The sequence below is a fragment of the Rhea pennata genome, unplaced genomic scaffold, assembly GCF_028389875.1.
Source record: "Rhea pennata isolate bPtePen1 unplaced genomic scaffold, bPtePen1.pri scaffold_40, whole genome shotgun sequence".
Classification (NCBI taxonomy): Eukaryota; Metazoa; Chordata; class Aves; order Rheiformes; family Rheidae; genus Rhea; species Rhea pennata.
Genome location: NW_026907681.1, coordinates 1185988 through 1209657, shown reverse-complemented (window position 1 = coordinate 1209657; position 23670 = coordinate 1185988). Strand labels below are relative to the sequence as shown.

The following is a 23670-nucleotide window of genomic DNA, read 5'->3' as shown; positions in this document are numbered from 1 at the left end:
TGCTGTCTTTAAACGGCAAGATCCCTGCATGAGATCAGTCTTTGAATCCAGCTATGCCCTGGCCTTAATTGACACATCTGACAGTAAATTTCTGAAGATAACAGTAAAACAGCACTTCTCAAACTTTCTGATTAGTCATGGTCTCCCTGTTTGGTTCTGAGATGCGCAGGCAAACTTTGATTTTTCTTTCTATCTTTTCTCTTTAAATTCACTAATCTCTGTCTGTCCCTCTCTCAAGTTTACAGACCTCTAGTAATACTTTTCCCAGAGGTTTCCACTTTAATCCCCATCTAGGGGAAGGAGTGGATCTTGCCAGTGCCATCATGGCATAGAAAAGCAATTGCACTTGACTTCACTGACTTTCTCATGCAGCCTGCTTAAATACGAGCACGAGCAATCACAAGAGGACTGCCCACAGACCTGGGTCTGGGTTCAGAAAATACTGTCACTGTCCTCCAGCACTCTCTGTTCGTACAAGACTATGTTTGTTTCTGCTTGAATGTCTCTGTTGGATGAACTCCAGCATCCACTGTGAGTGCCTTTGCATGCCAAGGGAGTCTGTCACAGAAGTCAAGAGGATGTCAAGCACTGAATGAACTCTGCTCATAGGAGTCTTTATCTCAGGGGCCCTTGATTTTTTCCTGTGATTCTTGGGATGTCAGCAAGTGCACTTATTTCTTGCTCACTCTGCAAGTGGAAAGAGCAGTAGTGTGGAGCTGGCTGGCAGGTACCGCTGCCAGCTGAGGAAGAAAAGACTGCCTGGAGGAGGGGTGACAAAGCAATGTACGCTTGAGTCTCACCTCTGTTCCACTGAAGCTTCCTGTGATGGTTGTATTGAGCCATACAAATAATTGGCAGGCATGTGAAATCCAAGAAACACGACAGAAAAAAAGAGGGCAGTGTGTTGTCATAGTTGTTTCGATAGCGATGTCCAGTTTCCTCTGAGTCCATTTTGCCAGCGTCCCCTCCTGTTTTCCAAACAAAGCTTCATTCTCCTGTATAAGGCTTTTCCTAGTATTTCACTCCACTTCTCTACTCCTCTCACCCTGACTCTCACTTCTTGCCCTTTATTTGCGTGCATTTAAGAACATTTTGCCAGTTAGAATTGGCAAGTTGGGGACAGAGGCTGATGTGCTTTTGCAGCTGGAGGTGAAGTAGTTCATGATGTTGTTGTCTCTAGCTGTGTAAATATGCCTAGATCATGGTAGTCCAGAGCCCCACAGCTTGGATTAATTTACCTGGTGGCTGCCTGGTTTGGCAATACTAGAAGTACTTTGGCAGGAGGGTAGTAAGCAGCATCCTGGGAGATGTGTTCCTTGGCACAGAGCTTGTGCAAAAGCTGGTCTATATCCTAGGTATGCAGTCTTCAATGAAGATGGATCCTTGGCTGAACTGAAAGGGTTTGAGGTGAAGCAATGGGGAGAGCTGCAGTTGGTGAAGATATTCCAGTCTTCTGTATTTGAGGCCTTTCTGAAAGGCACCACACTGGAGGAGGTCTCTGCCTCTGTAGCCAAGGTGGCTGATTACTGGTTGGATGTACTGTAGAGCAAGGTGAGTGTAGGGTTTGCAGGATATGCATCCGCTGCATGTTTGTCTTGCCAGGTTGGGGCCAGAGAAGGTCAAAGCTACCCTAACACTGTAGGGAGGATGGACTTTGTCGAGAATGGTTGGTCCGTTGTGCCTCTGATGGCTGTTTGTATGTAATTTCTGCCTCTTTGATTCTCTAGGGCTGCTCTTTAGGGTCTTTTAGCACCAGACCTGTTGTTACAGCACTTTTGTCAGCTGTTACCGCTTAATTGTGGGTAAGCGTTGTCCTCCAGTCACCTCTTTCACAGAGGTAGCGTGGTGGCCCTCTTGCACCAAGGACTTTCTCTAGAGCCACTCACTGAGACAGAGGATGGCAGAACCATTTGCCTGCAGAATCTTTTCTGAGGAGGCCAGAAGAGATTAGCTTTAAAATAACCAGCAAGAGCAGAGACAATGCCAGAAAACAGAGCCTCAAACCGGGGAGCAGGAGAGATGAAAAGCCGGAGCGACTGCTCTGCTTGGGAGTTTATTGGGAGCACTTCCCCTTTGTATTTTGCATCTGGCACTACAGAGCTGGGCCCACTAAGAGTTTGCCGTACAACATCATTTCAAAGTATTGCATTCACAGCAGGAGTTTTGATGCAGACCTCATGTCCGTGATCTCTATGTTCCATAGGTCATGTTGGCAACTGGAGCAGAGATTGCTCACAAACTCCTCATAAAGACAGCCATATCAATCAGTTTAAATGTTCCATGTATATAATAGCAATGAGGTTTGATCATTAGGTTCCTGATAGTGTTTTCTTTTCCTTGTTCCTTTTTTCAGGCTGCCAACATGCCTGATTGAGAGCTGTTTGACGTGATCTCAGAGAACTGTTCCAAGTCTCGCAAGCTAGAAGACTCCGGGGAGTGTACAGACAAAAGAAAATGAATGAGCTCTTCACTTCTGAAGGCAAGAAACAGGTAATAAGAGTGAGAGAAAGTAGCTGGCTGTGCTGATGGGCCTCTCTTGCTGATACTGTGTCCTCAGCACCCAAAACTTCCTGCTGTCATTTCTCTCAGGTCCTTGCTAACCAGCACCAGGGGGGAACACCGAGCTCCCAGATTGGAGACGTAGAGGATTTGGGGGCTGCTAAGCCCCTTCAGCCGTTGGTTCCAGTTGCAAATAAATGGAAGCGGGTCCGTACGGCAGAGGAAAGCCAGCAGATGTCCCAGTATCTGGAACTGTCGCAGTCCTGGCAAGAGATCCTGGACCCACCTGCTGCCATGGGCACTACTAAGGTGAGTGCCCTCTCTGTGCTTCTATGACTGAAAACTACAAAGGGAAGTGTTACCGGGAGAGTCCCACTAGCAGAGAAAGTCAGGCCAATGGCAACTTCACAGCTATGCCAGTAACATGATCAGGGTCTGAAGGTGGAAGGGCTCGGCTTTATGGTGCTTGATCCTCATGTGTAGGAGATGCGTGCTAATTTCTGTGGTTCCTGTTCATGTACTCTCTCTCTGATTAGGAAGAACAACTGGTCTGGCTGTGCTAGCACAAGAAGAAATGGGAGCTGCAGGCTCGGCAGCACCAGGAGCATCGGAAGAAGCGGCGCCTGGAGGATGGTGGAGTGATGACAGGCGGAGGCATAATCCGTGATACCCTCTCCAAAGGACTGAGCAGCTACGTGTACAGGACGGCACGCGGCATCCTGGACTTGCCCTGGCAGATTGTGCAGGTACCAGGCAGCAAGGCAGGCCCACTCTTAACCCCTCACAGAGGCCTGTTCAGTGCCCTGTGCCTCATGTTTGCAATACCTGTAGTCAAACCTTGAACTTCAGGGACAGCTAACCTCAATCCTACTTTAGTTTTACCTCCTTGAAGGTCATGTGGGACTGCATAGCCTCAGGCTCAGAGAAGCTTTATAAGGAAGCGAGGTCCTCAAGTGATTGTGCTTGATTGCAAATCTGGGACTTCTATGTAGACCCTGTGTGGGGCAAGCTCAGCTGAGGAGCTGGGCAAGTGTGCCTTGAATCCTAGATTTAGTCAATGCGAGCATGAAGAAGTTGATGGTACAATCCAAGCATTTTCTTAATTTCTTGTTATGCTTGGTTGCCTCTGCTATCTGAGACCCAGCCTCTTGTTGTGACACTTCTCATCTTCCAGAAAAGTCTTGTTTGGTTTAAGGTCACGTGCAGCCTTTGACTCTGTGTGTAACCATGAGCTGGAGATGGGACACCTAATCCAGCATGTCCAAATGCTTTGGCTAAAGTCAGACAATGGCATGAATTTGTTAGCTAATGCTAGCCCAAAGCTAAGAGATGTGTTTGAGCCTTTACCAGGTGTCCTCTTCCCTTCAGAAGCACAATGACTGATCCTGCAGATCAGTCAGAGCTGTCTTCATTCATGCTCTGACGTTTCCTCTGGCAGAACAATTTTTTTCACTGTACCGGTAGGACAATAGCAGGACGTGGAGATGCCAGAGCTGAGAGCAATGAATCTTTGGGTCCACTGCTGTCTTTGTGGTCACCAATTGCTCCTTATTTGGAGAACAAAGTCAGAGGTAGTAGAGCCTTTGAAGATTCCAGAAGTACTCCATGGCGTGTATGTAAGAGCTAAGAATGGGTTGCATCTCTCCAGCAAAGCTAACTTAAATCACCCTGTCCTGCAGATTGCTGAGAGCAGCCAGGCAGGCTTGTTGAGGCTGTGGGCAGTGATCGGAAGCGACCTGCACTGTATCAGACTGAGCATCCCAAGAGTGTTCTATGTCAATCAGCGCGTTGCAAAACCAGAGGAGGGAGCTGTCTACAGGAAGGTGGGGGTCATGTTTTTGACCTGCTGCTTCTACAAGGGAAAACAGCTGGTTGAATTCATGTAAGTTGCTCTAGCCACTGCGGGCAGATATTACGGGCAGTTTGCCTCACAAGACCTCCCTGTCCAGCCCTGCTAATGCGCCTTAATGCAGTCCCTTTTGCCTGCTGTTAATCTCAGCCTGACCAGAAAGCAGGTTGACAGTTACTGCAATGTGGACAAAGCATAAATCCCGCTAACTGCCTTAGGAATGACCAGCACTGGCAGCTAGATTGCTTCCTGAGTCAGCATGTTTCTGGAAACATAAGGCTGGCTCAAACTACAACTCCTTGCTGCCCTTTAAGGTTCCCCTGCTGTTGGGAGGAGCACAGCCTGAAGCAAGGTGCCCTGCTGAGTGTGTCTGTTTTCCTGGCAGGTGAACTGGATCTTGCCCCGCTCAAACTTGGTTTACAATCTCTACGACTACTCAGTCCCTGAAGACGTGTACCAAGAGCACATCAATGAAATCAATGCAGACCTGTCTGCTCCAGACACTGAGGGAGTGTATGAGACTCAGGTAACGCTTCCAGGTGCTCGTTTTCCTTCCTCATCCTTTAAGGAGTGCTGAGTGGTAGCTGACTGGTCTGTGTACCAATGGCACAGGTAGAGGCATGGGAGCTCAAAATGAAACAAGTTAGTAAGACGCTAAAACGAAAGACCCTCTCGAGTAGCTTTCTCAGAAATGTGCCCAGTTTTATATGAGCAAAGATACTTGTTTGGTTTCCAACCCCTTAGGGGAAAGAGGTTTAGATTTATTTGAAATTAGGAGACTCTGGGAAAAGATGGCACTTGAATGGGAAGAGTGAGTTTCCTCTAAACCAATCCAGAACCATCTTGCTAGCAGTTGAACTGCAAAGGTATGGGAGTTCTTTCGAGTAAAGATGAGGAAAACCCCAGCATGTGGCATGTACATAGGCCAGGGTGCAGTGATAAAACCTCTGTATTCCAGAAGGAAGGATAGGATACCACTTTTTAAAGTTCAGAAAGAGCAAAGAAGAACCTAAACTGTATTCAGTAGTAGACATATGAAAGCAGTGAGACCAAGATTAAATGTACTAGCGCTTCTAATGCTGTAAGTCTGAAATGAAGATGGGCAGCTGGGATGCCTGCTTTTAATGAAGATAATGATTCATTAAGCAGTTCAAAACTTGGTGGCTTGAGAATTATCTCAGTGTCCCTGTCACTACAGGTGCCGTTACTATTCCGAGCCCTGATCCAGCTGGGTTGCGTGTGCATGGTCAGCAGGCAGCTTGTCAGACACCTCACAGGGCGAGAGGCTGACACTTTTGACACTGAACACCTGGAAATGCGCTCTCTGGCTCAGTTTACTTAGCTGGAGCCAGGTAAGGCACCCTAGGAGAAGGCTTGTCAGTGTACCCAGGACCAAATAGCTTGAAGATACTATTGATGCTGCATGTTTGCTCTGTGTCTCTAGGAAGTATTCGCCACATCTACCTCTACCAGAGCTCCCAGGGCAACAAAGCGCTCTTTGGCCTTTTCATCCCCTCTCAGCGCAAAGCTGCAGTGTTTGTGCTGGACACGGTAAGAGTAGGGCTTAAAGGCTTGGGAGGGAACGCAAGGGGATCAGGCAGCGGTTTGGAGCTGAGCGGTTTCTTTGCACAGACTCAGATGTCTACTGCTGTGCAGCAGGGATTCTCGTATTTTGAAGTGTACCAAGCAGGTCTGTTCCTCAACTGTCACGTGAAGCATTGTGATGTGTAGAGGAAAGAGCTTCCTTGAAATTTGCAGCCTGGAGCCTGTCTCTTTTGAACCCTGTTCCCTCTGATCACGTTTGCATTTGGTACAGGTACGCAGCAACCAGATGCCAAACCTCACCAACATGTACTCATCGGAGCGCAGTCTGTGCTGGAAAAAGTGGGCGAAGAACTACTGCTTCCAGACAAGCACACCTTTGAAGTGCGTGCTGAGACCGACCTCAAGACAGTCTACAGAGCCATTCAGCGGCTCCTGCAGGGCTGCAAGGTATGAGCTGAGGGCATGAGGAAGGTCCCCACTGAGACCTTGTCAGCGCAGGTACCTGGGAGGAGGAAAACATTGCATGGAAGGCATTGGTCCAGCAGTTCAAGCAGCCTCTAAGCATAGCTCTCTGCACACAGCTAGTGCTCCAAAGTTGAAGGGTAAAAATGGATGTTGCCTGCGGGCTCTGGCTTGCCTGGGGTGAGCTTACATAGCGCAATGCAAGCAGTGAGGCTAGATCATACCCCCAAACCCCAGCTCTCAGTTGTGGAGCTGGTTATTCAGTGGGAGGTGCTTCAAGAGACTCTGAGTACACTGTCTCTACTGTGTGGAGGACCAGGGACCACTACAGGAATGGGGCATGTGAGCACTCATTCACACAGCTGGTTTCCTGCTGAGCAGAGGTGCCGGCTGAAGGGATGTACCAGGGCATGTCCTCTCCTCCTTTGTGTAGGATGAGCGCCGGGGCCCCACACTTCTTGCTGTGCAGTCTATCTGGGACCTGAAACGACTGGCAAGTGGGATTCCCATCATCGAGGAGTTTCCTTTGGTCCCTGTCCGAGTAACAGATGCCGTCAGCTATTCAGTCCTGGACTGGCAGCGCCGTGCAGCCTGCCGCGTGATCCGCCACTGCCTCAACTTGGACACGTGCCTATCCCAGGCTTTTGAGGAGGGCAGGTGCCTGAGGTGGCCACATTCCCCTAGAGAGGTTACTTTGTTCGTGCTTGGGAGGGAAAGGGAGACTGCGGGAGCCTGAGGCCAAGATGAGGCCAGATGCTTTCACCTTCTGTGCTTTTGCTCTTGTTGGGACAAGCAAATATGATGCTGGCACGGTTCTTCTGTTGATGTGTTTACGCCGATGACTGTACCTCTTTCCTTTCCTCAGATATTACCACATCCCCATTGGGAATCTCCCTGATGATATGTCTACCTTTTGGTTCTGACCTGTTTTTCTCCCGCCACCTCCGTCGCCACAACCATTTGCTGTGGCTCTCCCCGACGGCCCGCCCAGAGCTGGGGGGTAAAGAGGCTGATGATAACCATTTAGTTATGGAGTTTGACAAGAGAGCCTCAGTGGAGATAAGCAACCCTGGCTGCTACTCCACAGGTAGGATAGCACTGAGTGGGAGCAGAGCTAAGTGCTCTTCCATGAGCTCAGGAGAAGGATGGCTGCAGTGGCAGAAGAGTATCTGAGCAGTTCTGCAGTTGCTGACAGCTTCAGAAGTTGAGCAATGATGATCTGGACAGGATATATGCAATTGGCATCTCCTGGGGATAGAAGGTCCTGTATGCAATAGAAGAAAATGCAGGTAGGCATTTAAATACAGATTATTTCCTAGTTTGTGGCCTCTCATAGCAGCATTCAGAAGATCACTTCTGGTGGTCGCTAGGATGAATCTTTCTGTGATGCAAAACAAGCTGACTGATAGTTCTTCTGAGCACCTCTGCTGCAGTTTCCAGAAAAAGCTGGTGGCCCCTGGAGGGGAAGTAGATCCAAGTTTTGTTGGAAGGTGCTATGCTGTTTAGCTGTGCAGTGAATGGGGCCATCCATACATAGCATCACAGCCAGAGAGGGGAGAGGTCTGGCCATGTGCCAAAAGTGTCCTTTAAAGCCTGTAATACAAGGTGTGTGGCAGTCTGGAGAGCAGCACGGTTTACCATGCTGCTGCAGTACCATATAGGCTTTCACCATTTCCTGATATGAATATCTTGATGTTGCACTCGGTAGATGCAGCAAGACCTGTAAAGAGCTCTTACAACTTGTGGAAAGTCCTGGCAAGTGGGTGCATTCATCATACCTGGAGAGGGGATTGTGTCCTTGCTGGTTCTCTGCCCTGCTTGCCCGTTGACAGGTTGTGTTTGTTCACAGTGTGTCTGGAGCCGGATATTCAGAGCTTGGCTGTAAACACAGTGTTACAGTCCCATCACATCAATGACATGGAAGAAGGTTCCAGCGTGAGTATCAGTTTTGATGTGATCCAGCAGGCGTCTCTAGAATACTATGATGTGTAGGCTCCTAAGACAGGCATCTTGACACAAGAGGCAGTTGAAGCGTGGGTATGATTCCTCTGCAGCCCTTAGTTCTGCTAATGACTGCTCTGCAGCCTTCTGTACTGAGTCCATTTGCTGAAGCATGGTTGGATGTGAGAAGTGAACTGCTCTCTTGCTAACATCGCCTGCTCCTCATTGCCTCCCATGGAGAAGGTTATTAGCTAGGGAAGATGCCAACATTGTGTGTGACTGCAGTCTCTTGCCTCCAGCATCCACTCAAAGGAGATCTTTCACTCTCTGACTATTTCCTTCTGCCGCTGCTGGGAATTCCTGCTCTGGATGGATCCAGCAAATTACGAAGGTATCAAGGGAAGAGTGCGTTCTAGTGTCCACTCTGGGGAGGTAAGAGATGGGAAGTGCTCAGTCCTGCAGAGACAGGGGTGCAGTGGGTTGAGTTGAGCAGGGAGCTATTGGTTTGGATATAGGGAACTGCTACGACATCACCAACCGCAAGCCTGGGCATGGCTTGTGCTCCATTCCAGCAGGACACTAGCAAGAGTCAAGTATTGGATGAGGACAGTGAGGAAGAGGAGGACAAGGAAGAAGAGGAGGAGGATGGAGAAGCAAATGTGGAGGACTTGCTAGAGAATAGTTGGAACATCGTGCAGTTTCTCCGCCAGGCTGCCTCCTGTCAGAACTGCTTCCTCAGGATTGTGTTGGGTGAGTGCAGTCTGCTGCTCGCCTGGTCCTACTTTGAATGTTACCTCTGGTGATTAGAGCTATCCGCACCCTGCTGCTGCCCAAGCCATATCCACAGCATTCCCCACAGCTTCTTGAAGCTCTCTGTGCTACTGAGAAGGTTCTGATGTTGATCCAAAGAACCCCTTACAGTCAAAGATTGCACTGTGCTGGATGTGATACAGAAGGAACCACCTCCATGTCTGTAAATATCATTGTTTGGGTGGTTTCAGCGCCAGTGTGAACCCTCTCAGAGAGGGGAAGAAGGTCACTAGTTCCTGATTAGTCATTGGTGCCCCAGGAGAGTCGACAAGCACAGTCGCGCTTGTGCCACTCTCCCATCGTGGACTGCATCTGGAGCTTTTCTTACGTGTCTCTGCAGCCTACATTGTGGCTGTGTACCACAGCATGAAGGAGGAGCGAGGAGCTGCAGCACAATGCCCCTCAGAGCGCTCCCATCAAGAGGAGGGCCACGAGCCAGGTGTCCCAGGAGGCATTGGGAGAGACGGGAGCCATGCCTGGTGAGTACGGTTAGCCACAGTTAGCCATGGGAGAGCTGTGTGCAGCACTGCTGGGCCAGTCCTGCAGCAGGAAGAGAGCTGCTCACCTTGCTGTCCCCATATGCTTCCATATGGCTCAAGAGCTCTCTCTGCTCCTCCTCTCCAGGCGTGATCACTTTCTCACAGGATTACGTGACCAACGAGCTCACGCAGAGCTTCTTCACCGTCACTCAGAAGATCCAGAAGAAGATGGCTGGTTCCCATAATGCCACTGAGCCCTCAGACATGTTCTCGGTGCTACCTGGCTCCTACTTGCCACTCAACAACCCAGCTCTAGAGTTCATCAAATACATCTACAAGGTTAGTGGGGTGGGCTGTGCTTTCTTCTTTTTTTTTTTTTTTTTTTTTTTTTTTTTAAGAATCTGTTGCAATTCTACAATCAGTTTGTTTTGCCCAGCTAGCACTCGCATCAGAGTGAGTCCCCGTGAGGACCGTCTTCTCTGCTGGTGGCCTTACCTAACACTGTCTCCTGTAGGTGTTGTCCCTGGATGCCAGTATAACTAACCAAGTAAACAAACTGTGCCGGGACCTGCTGCGCCTCATTGAGGTGGGTGAGTTCTCAGAAGAAGCCCAGTTTCGGGACCCTTGCTGCTCCTACATGCTCCCTGAAGTCATCTGCAGGAAGTGCAATTTTTGCAGGGACTTGGACCTGTGCAAGGACCCTGCCCTCTCGCAGATACAGCCTTCCTTTCCCAGGAAATCCCCTTAGCCCTGGCTGCATGCATTAAGTCCCTCTTGGGGACACCAGAGGCCCTAGCATGGTTGTGCTCTCGGCCTGTCATTCACTCACATGTTGTCCATCTTTCTCTCAGTCCTTTTGCTTTGAAGGTCTGCTTGGTTCCATGACAGCGATAAACCTCCCTTCAAGGTTATTTTCTGCTCATCCCCTTTCCTAGCTGCCTGTGACAGTTTGAGGTGTGCTGGTGCTTTGGCTGATGCTTTATCCCCTCCCGAAATTGGTTATGGCTTCCTGGCACTCGGGGCTCTCTGAATGCTCTTGTTAGGCTGCGAGGGCTGAGGCTGCACCGTGCTTTCTCTTGGGAAGAGTCACACTGGTGTTCATCTCCCTTCTCTCTGCCCCTCGGATGGGTCAGTGCTGCCCAGTTGGGTATGCTCCAACTGCCAGGCCCAGTATGACTCGGATTCCATTGAAATGGCACTGGTGGAAGCGCTGCAGAAGAAGCTAATGGCCTACCTGCTGCAGGACTTGATGAGTGCTGGGCGGCCGTGCTGCGGGAGCCTGCCCTTGATGTGGCAGGCTGCAGCAGGAGGGCTGAAGCTGCTCTCTGCTCCTTGAAACCGAGCAGCCCAACCCTACTTCTCTGACTGATGTGATGCAGTGGAGATATGATGAGGAGAGTTTGGCTCGAGCGCTCTCCACTTCTTCTCAGCACATAGCTGCAGCCTTTTGCTGGCTGGCTGAGGCTTGACCCATTGACCTGATGTCAGTGGTGTCTCCCCAGAGAGCCCTGTCAAAGGACTGAGCTGCTCAGCCTTGTCTGCTATCCCAGCTAAAACTCCTTTGCCTCTAGGTGTGCAAGAAGTGTCATGGTGTGAAGGAGATACCTATGCCTGTGTACTGCAGTTGTGCTGGAGATTTTGCCCTCACCATTTCTTCCCAGGTATGTGTGCATCCTGCCACCAGGTCCAGCCTCCTGCCAGCAGCTCCTCTGTAATAGCCAGTGAAAAACCCAGTGATAACTTGTCCCTTTCAGCCCATCTGGCACAAGTTCATCTCTCTGTGCTTTCTGGCTGTTTATTCGTTGCTTTGTGCTCAACCCAGGCAGTCCTGCCTGACCAGCTTGCAGAACTTCTCCTGGCCTGGCCTTCTCCCCCCTGTCCCCTCCAGCTTCCATCTTCCCTGGCTCATGCATGAGGTGTGCTGGGCAGCCCTCCCTCACTGGTATCTTCCCCCTCAGATCTTCATGGAGCACATCAACATCTTCCAGAGCATTGCTTGGCACTACAGTGTGGCCTATCTGCTGGAAACTATTGAGTGGCTGCTCCGTACAAACCACCAGCTCCAGCAGTGATGTGATGAACTTGTCCTGCTGTCTTTTTTTGTTGCTGTGTCAGCTCTGGGTACTTGCTCTCACCTCTGCTGAAGAGCATTTGTGCTCTGTGATAGATCTCGGAGAAGCCACATATCCATCTTGTACTGTGTGGGGGCGCTAAGCGGTGTTGGGGCAGTCCTGGTCACAGCCTGGTGCTGTGCTGGGGGAATTAAGAAGGTGCCTAGGGCTGGAACTGCTCTCTATGGGGGAGGGGGGACTGCATTTGCCAGAGCCCTGCAGAAGCCCAGTTTGGGATGGGAGTTTGTGCTGTAGGCAGCACCCTGTGTGCATGAATCTCTGTGGTTTTAATGTGGAGTTTTAGACAATTAAATGTGTCACAGACAATGCATCTGGTTCTTTGGGTAGAGGAGCACGTGCTATGGCCCACACACAGCAGGGAGCTGTAGGCACCCTGGAAACGAGCATTCTCTGAGCCATGGGGCAGGATTCCTAGAGGGAGGAGAAAGCCAGACTCTTCTAGTTGGGCTGGAAGGGGAGCAAGGGAGCTGTCCCACTTGGGTGCTAAAGCTTCAAGTTGACAGCAGTGAGTCATAGGGTGGGGGGGCTGCTCACTGAAATCCCAGCACAGGTGTGATGAAACCCAGGAGGCCAGTGCTTAGCTGAAGCCTGGCCTCCTGGTCCTTTCCATCTACTCCTGCTTGCAGAAGCCTGAAAAAGCATGAGGGGAGCCAAGATTACTAGATTCCAGTTAATTTTCTGGGCATTTTGAAACACTCTGTGTTCAGCTACTTCTGACACTTCCTTTTATATATGTGTGTGTGTGTGTGTATATATATATATATATATATATATATATATATATATATAAATTTTTATTCAATGCCCTCCACACATACCTGTATTGAAAATATTTTTCTGAGCTTTGTTTTTTCACTTCTATAGTATACCTGTTTCTATTAGCATTGGGTTATGGGGCAAGTCGTCCTGTCCTTCGCTATGCCCTCCCTCCATCTAGTACTGCTGAAAGGGGGGTTGAGGGGCCTGTACCTATGTGTTTGTTTTCTTGTTATTAGAGTTGGAGGAAATGAGCTGGCCTGGACGGGCAGAGAAACCTGGCCCTAATGCAATCATTGCGTTGTGCAATTGAGTTAAGGTTTGGTCCAGCGGAGCCTCCAGTGGCTTCAACCTGCGCCAGGCAGCTCCTCTCAGCCCTGCATCATTGCTCCTGCTCTCCTCAGGGCAATGAGCTGCTGGAGGTGGGGGCAGGCACTTGCCTTCATCCTGCTGCTCTACAGTGAGAGGCTGGCTCCTTCCCCCAAGCCCTTCCCATAGGTTTGCCTGCTCAGAGTTGCTCTTTGGTCCTAGAGAAGCCACGTCCTCTTCTTGGAATGAGGACAAGGTAGACTCCTCTTGCAATGGTATTACCTTGTTCCTGTGAGCAATTGCACCCCAAGTCAAAGGGGGAAGATGCTCCCCAGCCCAGCAAGGGGAGCAAGAGGAGGTTTTGGTGCACCAGAAGTCCCCTGCCTGTACCCCTGGCATGTCCTCCATCTGCATCCCCACCCTCCAGCCTGTGGGAGAGCCTTCAAGACATGGCTTGGGGTCTTCCCTTGCCCGGTGTGACAAGACCCCTTTCCCCCAAACTTCTGCCTGGGCTGAGCTATGCTGGGGGAGGATGTGCTGAGCTGAGCTGCTGTAACCTGAGAGCCAGAAAATAATCAGGTTATGCCTGGGTGAGTTACTGCCAGGTACCTGCTGTGAATTGCTTTTGGGCATAGGCTCAGACAGCTGCAGCCTCAGGGCAGGGTTGGTGTTGGCAGAGGTCCATGCACCACGCTGGCAGGGGTTGGGGGGGGACTTGTCCTCCTCCCCTACTGCTGCAGTGCAGGGCAAGCAGGTGCTTGTACTCATGTTCCCTACCACCTGGGCTCTGGGGCAAGAGCATCCGTGCCCTGGCACTGCAGCAGGGTGCAGCTTTTAGGGTGGATGGTAGAACGATGCACATGTCCATCTCTCACCCCGCTAGCCATAACGCTGCACTGTCACCCTCCCCCTCCCCCCAGCACATGCTGCAGCAATCAGGCTCCAGGCAGCAAGGCTGGGTGGTTGCAGTTTATTGGGTACTGGCTGCTTGGCTAGTGCAGGACTTGCTCTAGTCCTCAGTACGGCTCCAGGGCCACTACCACTGCTGCAGCTCCATCTGTGGCAGCTTTGCAGGGGCACAGGGGATGAGCAGGGCAGGCCTACTCGAGATGTCCCCACCCCTGCCCCCAGGGCCCTGGGTGCCCGCAGCCAGGAGCTGCTCCAGGATGGGGCTGCCAGCGCTCCAAGCCAGCCAGAAAATGGTAATGCCCATTCCCGGTGTGCTGAAGCAGAGCCAGTAGTCAGGCACTGCCTTCTGCTCCAGAGCAAAAGCTCCTGAAAGCCCCCACAAGAGCCAGCCAGGGCACCACGGGTCTGCCCTGCCACTGGGGCTTTTCTTGACCCCCAGCCTCTCACAGCAGCTGGCAGCCATGGGGCAGGACCTGCGTGGAGCTGCTTGAAGCATGGCTGAGGGAAGGGAGGGGGCCGTGGCTCTTGGTGGCCAGCAGCAGCAGCCGGCAAGGTGCCCGGTGCATCCTGGCCAGGCACAGGGATCATCGCGTGGGAAAAGCAGGTAGCTCAGAGTCGAGCAGGGCCCGGACGGAGGAAGTGTTATTGCTGCCTGGCACAGTGGCTCCTTCCTGCTGTGGCTGTACGTGGTGGGGGAGGGACAAGCGGTTGGTCCCTGCGGGACAGACTCTCTGGAGGCTGGAGAGCCCTGAGGTGCTGTATGTCGTGGAGCAGCCTCTGAGGCACCTTCAGCCTGCCGCGGGGGTGAGAGATGGCTGGAGGGGCCAGATGCCCTGGCAGCCCCAGCCACATGCTGCTGCCCAGCCTGCAGCCGTGCCCAGGCACCCTGCCCTGCCTTGCTGGCAGCATGGCCACTGCTCTGTCCCAGAGGACCAAACCTCCAGGGCCAGGATCTAGGGTGGTGCCTGCTCAAATTTCCTGCTGCTGTACACCTGGTCCTTGTTCATGCAGCTCAGCAGGATCCAGTCCCAGAGGAAGGAGCCCTGGAAGGTGAGAGAGGGAGGTCAGTGCTGGGAGTGCGCAGCTGGGCCGAGCCCCCGGCACCAATACTCACCATTCCCAGCGAGGTCAGAGCCACGGCCAAGTTGATGACAGTGGGGATCAGGCTAAACTTCCCTGCCTGGCAGAAAGGATGGGATCAGCAATCGCTGCCCAGCCCAGGTTGCCTCCTGCCTGGGCCTGCATTCACTCTGGGTTGGGCACAAGGAATGAGACTGAGCAGAGACCTCCCTCTGCCCAAGCCACAGTGTGGACAACCTACCCAAGCAGCAGCGCACACTATGAGGTCTTGCATTTCCTTCCAGCACACTTTGCACACTTTGCCAAAGGTTCTAATTTGAGGCACCTGGGATTCCCCCATTCCTCTGCAAGGCTGAGCAGAAGAGGCCTGGCTGTGTTCATCCCAGCTCTGAGGCAGCAGTGGAGAAGAGCTGCTTTTCCAGGACGGTCCTAGCACCACGGCAGCATATTATGCACATATGCACCCCAGTAGCACATGGACCATGCAAAATCCTACCTGGCCCTGCACGATGACATCAATATGGATCCCACAGGCCTTGATCAACACTCGTGTGTGGGTCCCGTTCCATTTGTAATACTTCGCAGACCTCCTGGGGAGACAGGTAGAAGGGCCCAGTGATGGGGACCAGCCACAGCAGGACCAGGGAGGGCAGGAGGAGGATGCAGGACTGCAAGTGCCACTGCCTGGGACAGAGCCATCACCTGCAGCTGTAGCCAGGGGAAGCTGAAGTGGTCTTGGGATCGGGGCGGTGGAAGGAGTAGTGGGGGTTGCAGTCGGTTTCAGGCAGGCCCAGGTTACAGTTCCAGTTGATGACCACCCCACCCTGCAGCAGAAACCAGCAGGCCTAGTACAGCAGCAGCACACCATGGACACAGTGAGCCCAGGGCACAGCACTACTGTGCACACAGCTTGGCCATGGGCATGATAAGCCAGCAAGCAAGCAGGGCATTTCCCCCCACTCAGGCGTTAGCACAGCTGTCATCCTCATCACCCGCTGGGAAAGGCCGGGAATGCCACCATACTGGGGCACACGGCCCTGCCAGGGAAGCCAGCAGCACTGCTTGCAAGGCTGCTTACCCAGGGGAGCTCTGCCCCAGCAGTGGGCTTTCCAGCTGAGTTGGGAGCATGGCTAGGCATCAGGGAGCATTCCCAGATGCAGAGTGGGGGGCCTCTAGGGTCTGGAGGGTGCTGGGGCTGAGCAGGGGATGCAGAACCTGGAGGGAGGATGGAACAGTGCTGAGTTCCTTCCCTGGATGGGAATTATCTACTCCCAAGAGGGCAGCAGAGGCAGCAGGGCCGGATGGGGCTGGAGACCAAATGCTGGGTGCACTGCCCTCCCCTGGCAATGTCATGGTATTTCCCAAAGTGTGTGAATGAGTCCCCACCACTGGGCGAGCAAACCTGCCAGTCCTGGCAGTGATACAGGCACACCTGCAGTCTATGCTTTGCTGCCAGCTGGCCTCCTGCTCTCCAGCCTCTGCACAGGGGCCTCGTAAGAGAGACCCTGGGCCTGGGAGCCTTGCAGGGCTCTGCATGTGCAAGGTGGGCAGAAAGGACTGCTCAGGGGCTGCAGTGGATGTGCTGTGCTCCGAGCTGTTGAGGCTGGCTAAGCTGCCACTGCCCTCAGCCCATCCCAGCTAGGCCCTGCAGCATACTGGCAGGGCAGCAGGGCCAGGGACCTGCCTCCAGCTGCCTCTGAGTCTCAACAGTGTCAGTGAGTGATGATCCCGTGGAGCCAAGCACTAGAGCAGGTGCTGAAGGATCGCCCTGTGCCCAGCCAGCAAGACACCTTCTCTGCCAGCTCCCTTAAGTTCTCTCCCACCTGCTCCATGAAGATGGGGCAGCAAAGGGCAGAGGTGGTGTTGAAGGTGCAGCTTTTCAAGTAACTGCTCTCAGCAGCTTGAATGTTGCCCCTGGGGAGACAAAGCCAGAGCCATGGCATAGAGCAGCACACCAATACGCCTCAATTTTCTTCCTAATATCGTGAAGCACCCAAACGAAACATTAAACCCCAGCTCTGCTCATTGGTATCCATGCCATCACTGACAGTCCCAGCTGATGAACGGTGAAGGGATTTCCTAGGAGAACTACATACCAGACGTGGATGTATGCAGGCACTCAAAAATGCACATGACTGACTAAGGGATGGCCTGCACAGCAGGAGGGTGGAGAGCAGGAAGAGGAGGAACCCTGGGGTAGTTACCTGGCGAGATGCTGGCATTTTCAAAGGGATTCTTGTTCCCAAAGACTTCAACCGCTCCCTTTGCAAGGCCACATGCCCCATATCTACCCACCAGTGTGAGCATTGCTGCTCCTTCTTTCTCAATAATTACCATCCTCATCATCACCACCTTCCTCAGTGGAGGCAGGGGCAAGCAAGAGTGAAGGATAGATGGATGGAGTAAGGGTTGAGAACTCCGTATCACAGAGACAGCAGCTGAGCCCCAAAAAAACATCCTGTCCCAGCAGGTTGAGGGAGGTGATTACTGCCCTCTCCTCAGCACTGGTGAGGCCACAGCTGGAGTGCTGTGTGTGGGTGTGGTCTCACCAGTACAAGAAAGACATGGACCTACTGGAGCAAGTCCAGCAATGATGATGAAGGGACTAGAAGCATCTCTCATGTAAGGAGAGGCTGAGAGAAATGGGACTGTTAAGTCTGGAGAAGAGAAGGCTCAGGGGCATCTTATCAATGTGTACAAATACCTGATGGGTAAGAGTAAAGAAGATGGAGCCAGGCTCTTCTCAGTGGTGCCCCGTGATCATATGAGAGGCAATGGGCATAAACTGAAATACAGTAATTGTGTCTGAACTTAAGAACAAACATTTTTTTTACAGTGAGGGTGATCAAACACTGCACCAGGTTGCCCAGAGAGGTTAGAGAGTCTCTATCCTCAGAGATACCAAAAACCCGAGTTGGCTTGGCCTAGAGCAACCTGTTGTAGGTGACCCCGCTTTAAGCAGCTGTTGAACAAGGCAATCTCCAGAGGTGCTTCCAACCTCCGTCATTCTGGGAGCAACTTAGGAACAGGGATCCCCTGTGAAAAGCCGGCATCTCCTCCAGCTGCCAAATGGCACTGCTCCTGCACAGCTCCACTCCTGCCTCTCCATCCTTCAGGCTTGTCCACGTATTTCAACCACATCTCCCTGCTGTCAGTGAACACTCATTCCTCTGGTACCTAATTGTTACGGGAAATGGCTGTGCTATCCACCATTGCACTTTCAGGAAGGTATCTGGCTGCACTCCACACACACACACTCAGACAACACACATGCAAGTGCAGGGCCAGGGTGGCCCCCTTCTCCCCACTATGCCAAAGACCTGACTACAAAGCACTGCTGCTGCAGCAAGGCTGTCCTGGTCCCAGCAGCAGGGCCTGACCTGCACTCAGCTGCTTAGCATCACCTATATTGCTCTCCACTTTGTTCTATACCCTGTACACACATGGCAGCCTGGGTACCCACTGGTCTACTTGCTCCATCCCTAGGCCCCACATTGATCTCTTCCACATGGACATCCTTGGAGAAGCCGAAGCAGGGGAAGTGGATGTTCCTCTTGATAAGGATGGGGAACTGTGGTGCCATCTTCGCCAGGGACTCACTGTGGAGAGACCTAAGCACTACGGCTTCGGGAGCAAAATGGTCCCTGTTGGCATGGCCTGTGCAAGGCCATCCCTGTGCCATGGCACCGCCTCCCTAGGCCATGGCCTGTTGATGAAGAGGCCAAACCTCTCAAGAGCACCCTCAGAGGTGTCCCGCCCAGAGCATCCCCTGGTGTCCAACGGGACCTCGAAGATGGGCCAGCCTTTTGGTGCCTGTTCCATCCTAGCAGAGGACTCTCCTCCCCAGTGCCACGACCCATCTTTGGGGCCCATACCCGACACTCGCTTCCTCTGCTGGACACCAAGCCAGCATTTCAGAGCTCTTCTCGGTGCCGCCAGCACTGGGCACGCAGCGCCCTGTCTTCTGCCCTGTGAGGACGAACACACAACGCTGAACTTCCTGGCAAATGGGATCCTGCCCAGTGCGCAGTGCTGCACAGATCACTTGTCCCTGCACATGCCCAGCTCTCTGTGGCCCAACATGTCCATGTCGCCAGGGGTGCAGTCATGGTCGCAGCTGCATACAGCACTGCAAACTGTTAGCCCCTGCAGGGTCATGGGGGACATGGTGAGAACAGGACATGCACCTGGTAGTCCTACGCTGTGGCTGCAGAGGGGACGGGGCACCCCATGTGCTTCCCCATCTCTGCATAGGTGCCAGCCCTTGCAAGCTGCCTGGGGTAAGCAGCCGTTAAGCATGCCTGCGGTGGCCCTACTCTAGCATGGCTTTCCTTGGTGTGTCCTCCGGAGTAGACAGTCAATCCTCTTCTCCATTTCCTTGCATGGGAACTGAGCCAGGGGCAGCTGTGCTCACTAGGATTCCCCACGTCTCTGCATCCGCCAGCAAGCTCCACTCAGTCTCCACACATCTCCCCTCCCGTGATCCCTCATTCAGCAGCCCGCAAAGAGTGCCCAAGCCAAGGCAGGCAGGCAGATCCCTGCCACAAACTAGTAGCGGCAGAGGAGAGCTACAGGCACCAACATCACGTGAATGTCAGAGCCTCCCCTGACCTGATCTGAGAGTGCCCTCTCCCGCCCTGAACATCCAAAACCACAGAGGCCTGACGCTGCTTGTCAAGGCAGGCAGAGCATGGCGCACCTGCCTGGCTAAGGCCACAGGGCCCTGCCCGGTGCGACGTGCCAAGCTCCCCAAGCTCCGCTGAGCCTGCCGCACAGCACTGCAAAGGTGACCTAACATGCAGTCCCAATGTGTCTGGGACGCAGCTATGGTTGCCTCATCGGGAGCCAAGGACAGTGCTGGGCCTGGAGGAGGGAACACAGGAGTCCCCATGCAGGCAGCGGGGACCACCACACACGACAGCTTCCTTTGCTGGGTCCATCTGGATGAAGGAGCAGTTGGGAAGCCCTTGCAGAAAGTCTGCTGCTCATCTACTGCTCCAAGAGGCCACCCAAAGCAAGCAAGACAAGAGCAGAGAAGGGAGAAAGGCGGGTCGGAGCCTCACCTCGGCTGTGTGGGTTGGGGGGGTGTAGAGCGGAGGCGGGGGGGGTGGTGGTTGTGGGCTACGTACACCGCAACATCGCACACCTTGCTTGGTGACTGTGTCACGCCCTTGACTTTGGTGAGGACAGAGCTCTGCGGGCTTGTCTCCCATTCCTGGTAGCCCTTCTGAAGGATGACAGGAAAAGGCGCTATCAGTGATCTCCTCGCCACTGGGACCCAGAGTGCTGCATCTGTACTACGGGATACTTGGTGGGAACGGTCTGTGTTGCAACTTTTGGGTGTCTAGAACACTACCGCTGTGTTAAGCAGAATACGAATAAGTAACTAACAAGGTCCTGGAAATCTGCGAGAAAGAACAGCGGTTGGTTACATAGAGATTTGGTGGCTTCCAGCCACAGAATAACCATGAGAAACAGTCAACAAGAAGGTCTGAAGTTGAAGAGTAACCCCAAAGTCAATGTGGCCCCCGAAATAAATCTGCACACGTGCGCAGTGTCATAGCCCGGTTATGCAACCGGGGCGGAGTTGGGCTAAACTCCCTGCACTTGCTGGCCCCATGTGCCGGGACTCCCGCCTACCGCGAATAACCATAAATACCGGAATTTTTCCAAAGGAGAGGGAAGTTGCTACACAACAGAGGGCCAAGTTGCCTCCTCGGGAACGCCCAAAAGGATTGTACCTGCCAACTCTCTCTCTCTCATCATGTAGACGATTGGGACAAGCATTGGAGTGGTCCTTCTCGAGATTTCCATTGGGTCGGTCTCTTTGTAAGTATTTATGAATAAACTGCTTGCTGGTGAAGGGAGCTTGTGTGTGTGTGTGTGTGTGTGTGTGTGTGTGTGTGTGTGTGTGTGTGTGTTAGTGCTGGCTTGCCAAAGCGGACACTTGGCCCCCGGGAACCAGAGTGGAACAGGTGCTCCCTAGCACCATCTGTGGGCACCAGCACATGGGGCTAGGAGACACAGGGCTCTGCTGCCATTTGAGGTATTTGAGGGTAGCAGGCAGGATGGGAAGGGCTCTGCTCGGCTACTTTGTTCACCAGGCTCATGTCATCCATCTCCTGCAGCTCTGGAAGTCCCTGGGATCTGGCACTGCAATGCTCCAGCTGCGCCTTCTCTTTCCTATCCCTCTGCTCCACTTCCAGTCACGCTTCCAGGAGATCATGGTATGGGGCAATATGTGGGCAAGGAGGTAATCTCAGAGCCACCAAAGGCAGGCAGAGTGGACAGACAACTAAGAGAGAGCTGCCACACTCGCCTTGCCCTGTACAGCAACACATGCCCACGGTCTCTGCTGTATCTTGCCCGGCCTGCAGGCACGGCCCCTCCGTTACCTGGTCCCAAGCAGCTTCTGGAGAGCATAGGCTCCAGCACAGCTGCTTTGTGGCACAGGAGAGGGTGGAGGTGGTGGGCGGGGAGTCGTGCCAGGGCAAGCACCAACACCCTGCTCTCTCTGGCTGCCAGCAGAACCTGCTAATCTGGGCTTTGCACAGCTCAGGAAAGGTGAAAGTATCCCAAAGGCAGGGATGAGATGAGGACAGCGTCAGGTCCTCAGTGCCACAGAGGAGCCGCGGCAGCCACCTCAAACAGCCCTTGCCATGCTGCTCTGCACAGGCAAGCAGAGCGCCCCAGCAGGGCAGTCTCAGGAGAGCCAGCCTCCCTGGACTGAGGTTTGCACCTCACGGCTACCTTGCCCGTGCAGGGCAGGCCTTCGCGGTTGGCAGAAAGCACAGGCAGAGCTCTGCCACCCACTTCCTTCAGCAGCCAAGCATTACCCATCTCCTGCAGACGTAGAAATCCCTGGGATCCAGCATTGCCAAGCTGCAGTCGTGCTATCCACAGGTGTGCAGGCCACGTGGGAAAAATGGGACAAGGCTCAGGGACAGCACCCCTGCAGGGGTCCCAGTCAGGGGCGTACAAGAAAAGTGGCCCTTAGAGCAGGATGTGAAGGGACTGGAGCAATGGGACAGGGCACGGGGAGATCACCATCAGGGTAGGACAGAGACGCTGCGCCCCCCGCCTCTTGCAGCACTATGGCTTTAGCTGAAATCGCCTTCCCCCTCTCCCGGCAGAGGCAAGAGAAGCTGCCCTGGCAACTTGTGGGGCTGCGCAGGGGCTGTGTGCGGAGCAGGGATAAACCGTGCGGCAGCGATGCCCCACCGGGAGGCAGCAGCTCCCAGCCCCGCACTCGCCTGACCAAGTAAAGCAGGACGAGGAGCTGCAGCGCACGGCGCGTGGTGCTGAGGTGCCCGTTCCTCACCACCATCACCTGTGGGGTGGAGTAGCTGCACAGCGCCCACAGGCAATCCCGGGCACCCATTGCTGGCGTGATCAGCATGGCACAGCACGGCATGGCACGGCACGGCATGGCACAGCTCGGGGAACCACTGGAGCAGTAAGGACTGACCCCCCACCCCCACCCCACCACCGACACCCCACAGCTGCCACACAGCCCCAGCCCAGCATGGACGCAACCCCTGCTGTGCCATGGGGACCACGGTGAGGGACGGGCATGGTCAGCACGGACGCAAGTGGAGAAGTCTGGAGCTGGCACTCACAGCACAGCACCACGGGTGGGGCAGCAGGCAGAGGAAAGAGGCTGCAGGCGAGGGATGGGGGCTGCAGGCAGGGGACGGGGGCTGCAGATGAGGGACAGGGCTTGGAGGCGAGGGAAGGGACTGGCAGGCAAGGCACAGGGCTGCCAGCAGGGGACAGACAGAGGCTGCAGGAAGGGTTGGGGAGCAGAGGTAGGACATCTGGTTGCCAGGTTCGAGGAGAGGAGAAAGGGGCGATGCAGGCTACAGGACCAAGAAAGTAATGGGTGAGCTGTGTGTTGAGCTCCTGTTCACCAAATGTAGCAGGGGAACTGGAGTGAAACTGGTGGCAGAATGGGCTAAAGCAGGGAAAAGGTAGCTCTTCCTTGTCTGGTGGCCCTGAACTGGAGAGAGTTGCTCCACAGGAGGTGGCGGAGGTACCAGCAGGGTTCAGACAGAGTGGAGACATGCATGGCAGAGAGATGCCAGTGGGAACTCGTCAGAGCCATACCCTAGCAGCCCAACTGCAAGAGGCGGGGTGCCAGCCTGGGATTGGGTCCAGGTGTGCAGGTTTTGAGGGCTCTCTGCAGAGAGCAGCTTCTCCTCCTACCCTTGCCACTGATGAAGCCTTTGGGCTGGACAGCAGTATGAGCATGCCAAAGTGTGATGCTGCTGGAGCGGGGATTGTGGGGAAGGTGGTGGTTGTCATAAGTTACTCTCTTGAAGGTTAATTCATACAGAGAGTTTGTTAAATCATGTGAACAATTTATTTAATTAAGTAAGCAGCCACAAGCAAAACAGCGCTGGGCGGCCGGGGAGTCTCAGCTCCGCCAACGGCGCGCGCCTCCCTCACACACAGTCCCCCCTTACAGTCTGCGTTGTAATCTCCCGGTGCGTCCCGCGCATGTGTGAGTTGCTGGGGGGGTCGTCTGAAGCTCTCTGGTGGTCGTGGAGAGGAAGGCCGTGGTCGTCTTCTGTCTCTTTATTTTGGTTTGTCTCCTTGTGAGTGATCACAGGGGTTTGCTTATCTGTTGTGTTGACTCCCTTTTGGGATGCTGTTCTGTGAGAAAATTACAGGCGCCTGCTTATCTTTTCTTTATCCTTTTACCTTCAAAACCTCTGAGCAGCTTGTTGCTTACTTCAGCTCTTCATAGTCCTGCAAGATAGCTAGGGCCCCGACACTGGTTCCACAAGGGGTCATATAAGCTTTTGTGCTTACCATAATTTATTTGTCTGACACCATGTCTCAACCCTGATTGTTGTAAAACCTCCTCCTCCCCCTCCATCGGCTTATTCCTCCTTCT

The 23670-nt window shown here is 53.4% G+C and overlaps 1 protein-coding gene and 1 pseudogene across 1 annotated transcript; one reads left to right on the top strand and one right to left on the bottom strand.

The window, feature by feature from the left end:
• The window catches only part of LOC134154732 (DNA polymerase epsilon catalytic subunit A-like), a 42212-nt pseudogene extending 30189 nt beyond the window's left edge, over positions 1-12023 (top strand).
• Positions 12024-14495: 2472 nt separating this feature from the next.
• LOC134154731 (P2X purinoceptor 2-like) lies at positions 14496-18354 on the bottom strand. Its single transcript, XM_062601409.1, has 5 exons — positions 18235-18354; positions 15474-15595; positions 15268-15358; positions 14806-14871; positions 14496-14734 (listed from the first exon to the last, which is right to left on the bottom strand). Exons 1-5 carry the CDS (start codon positions 18352-18354, stop codon positions 14645-14647), a joined length of 489 nt encoding a protein of 162 aa, XP_062457393.1. The 3' UTR covers positions 14496-14644.
• Positions 18355-23670: the final 5316 nt, after the last annotated feature.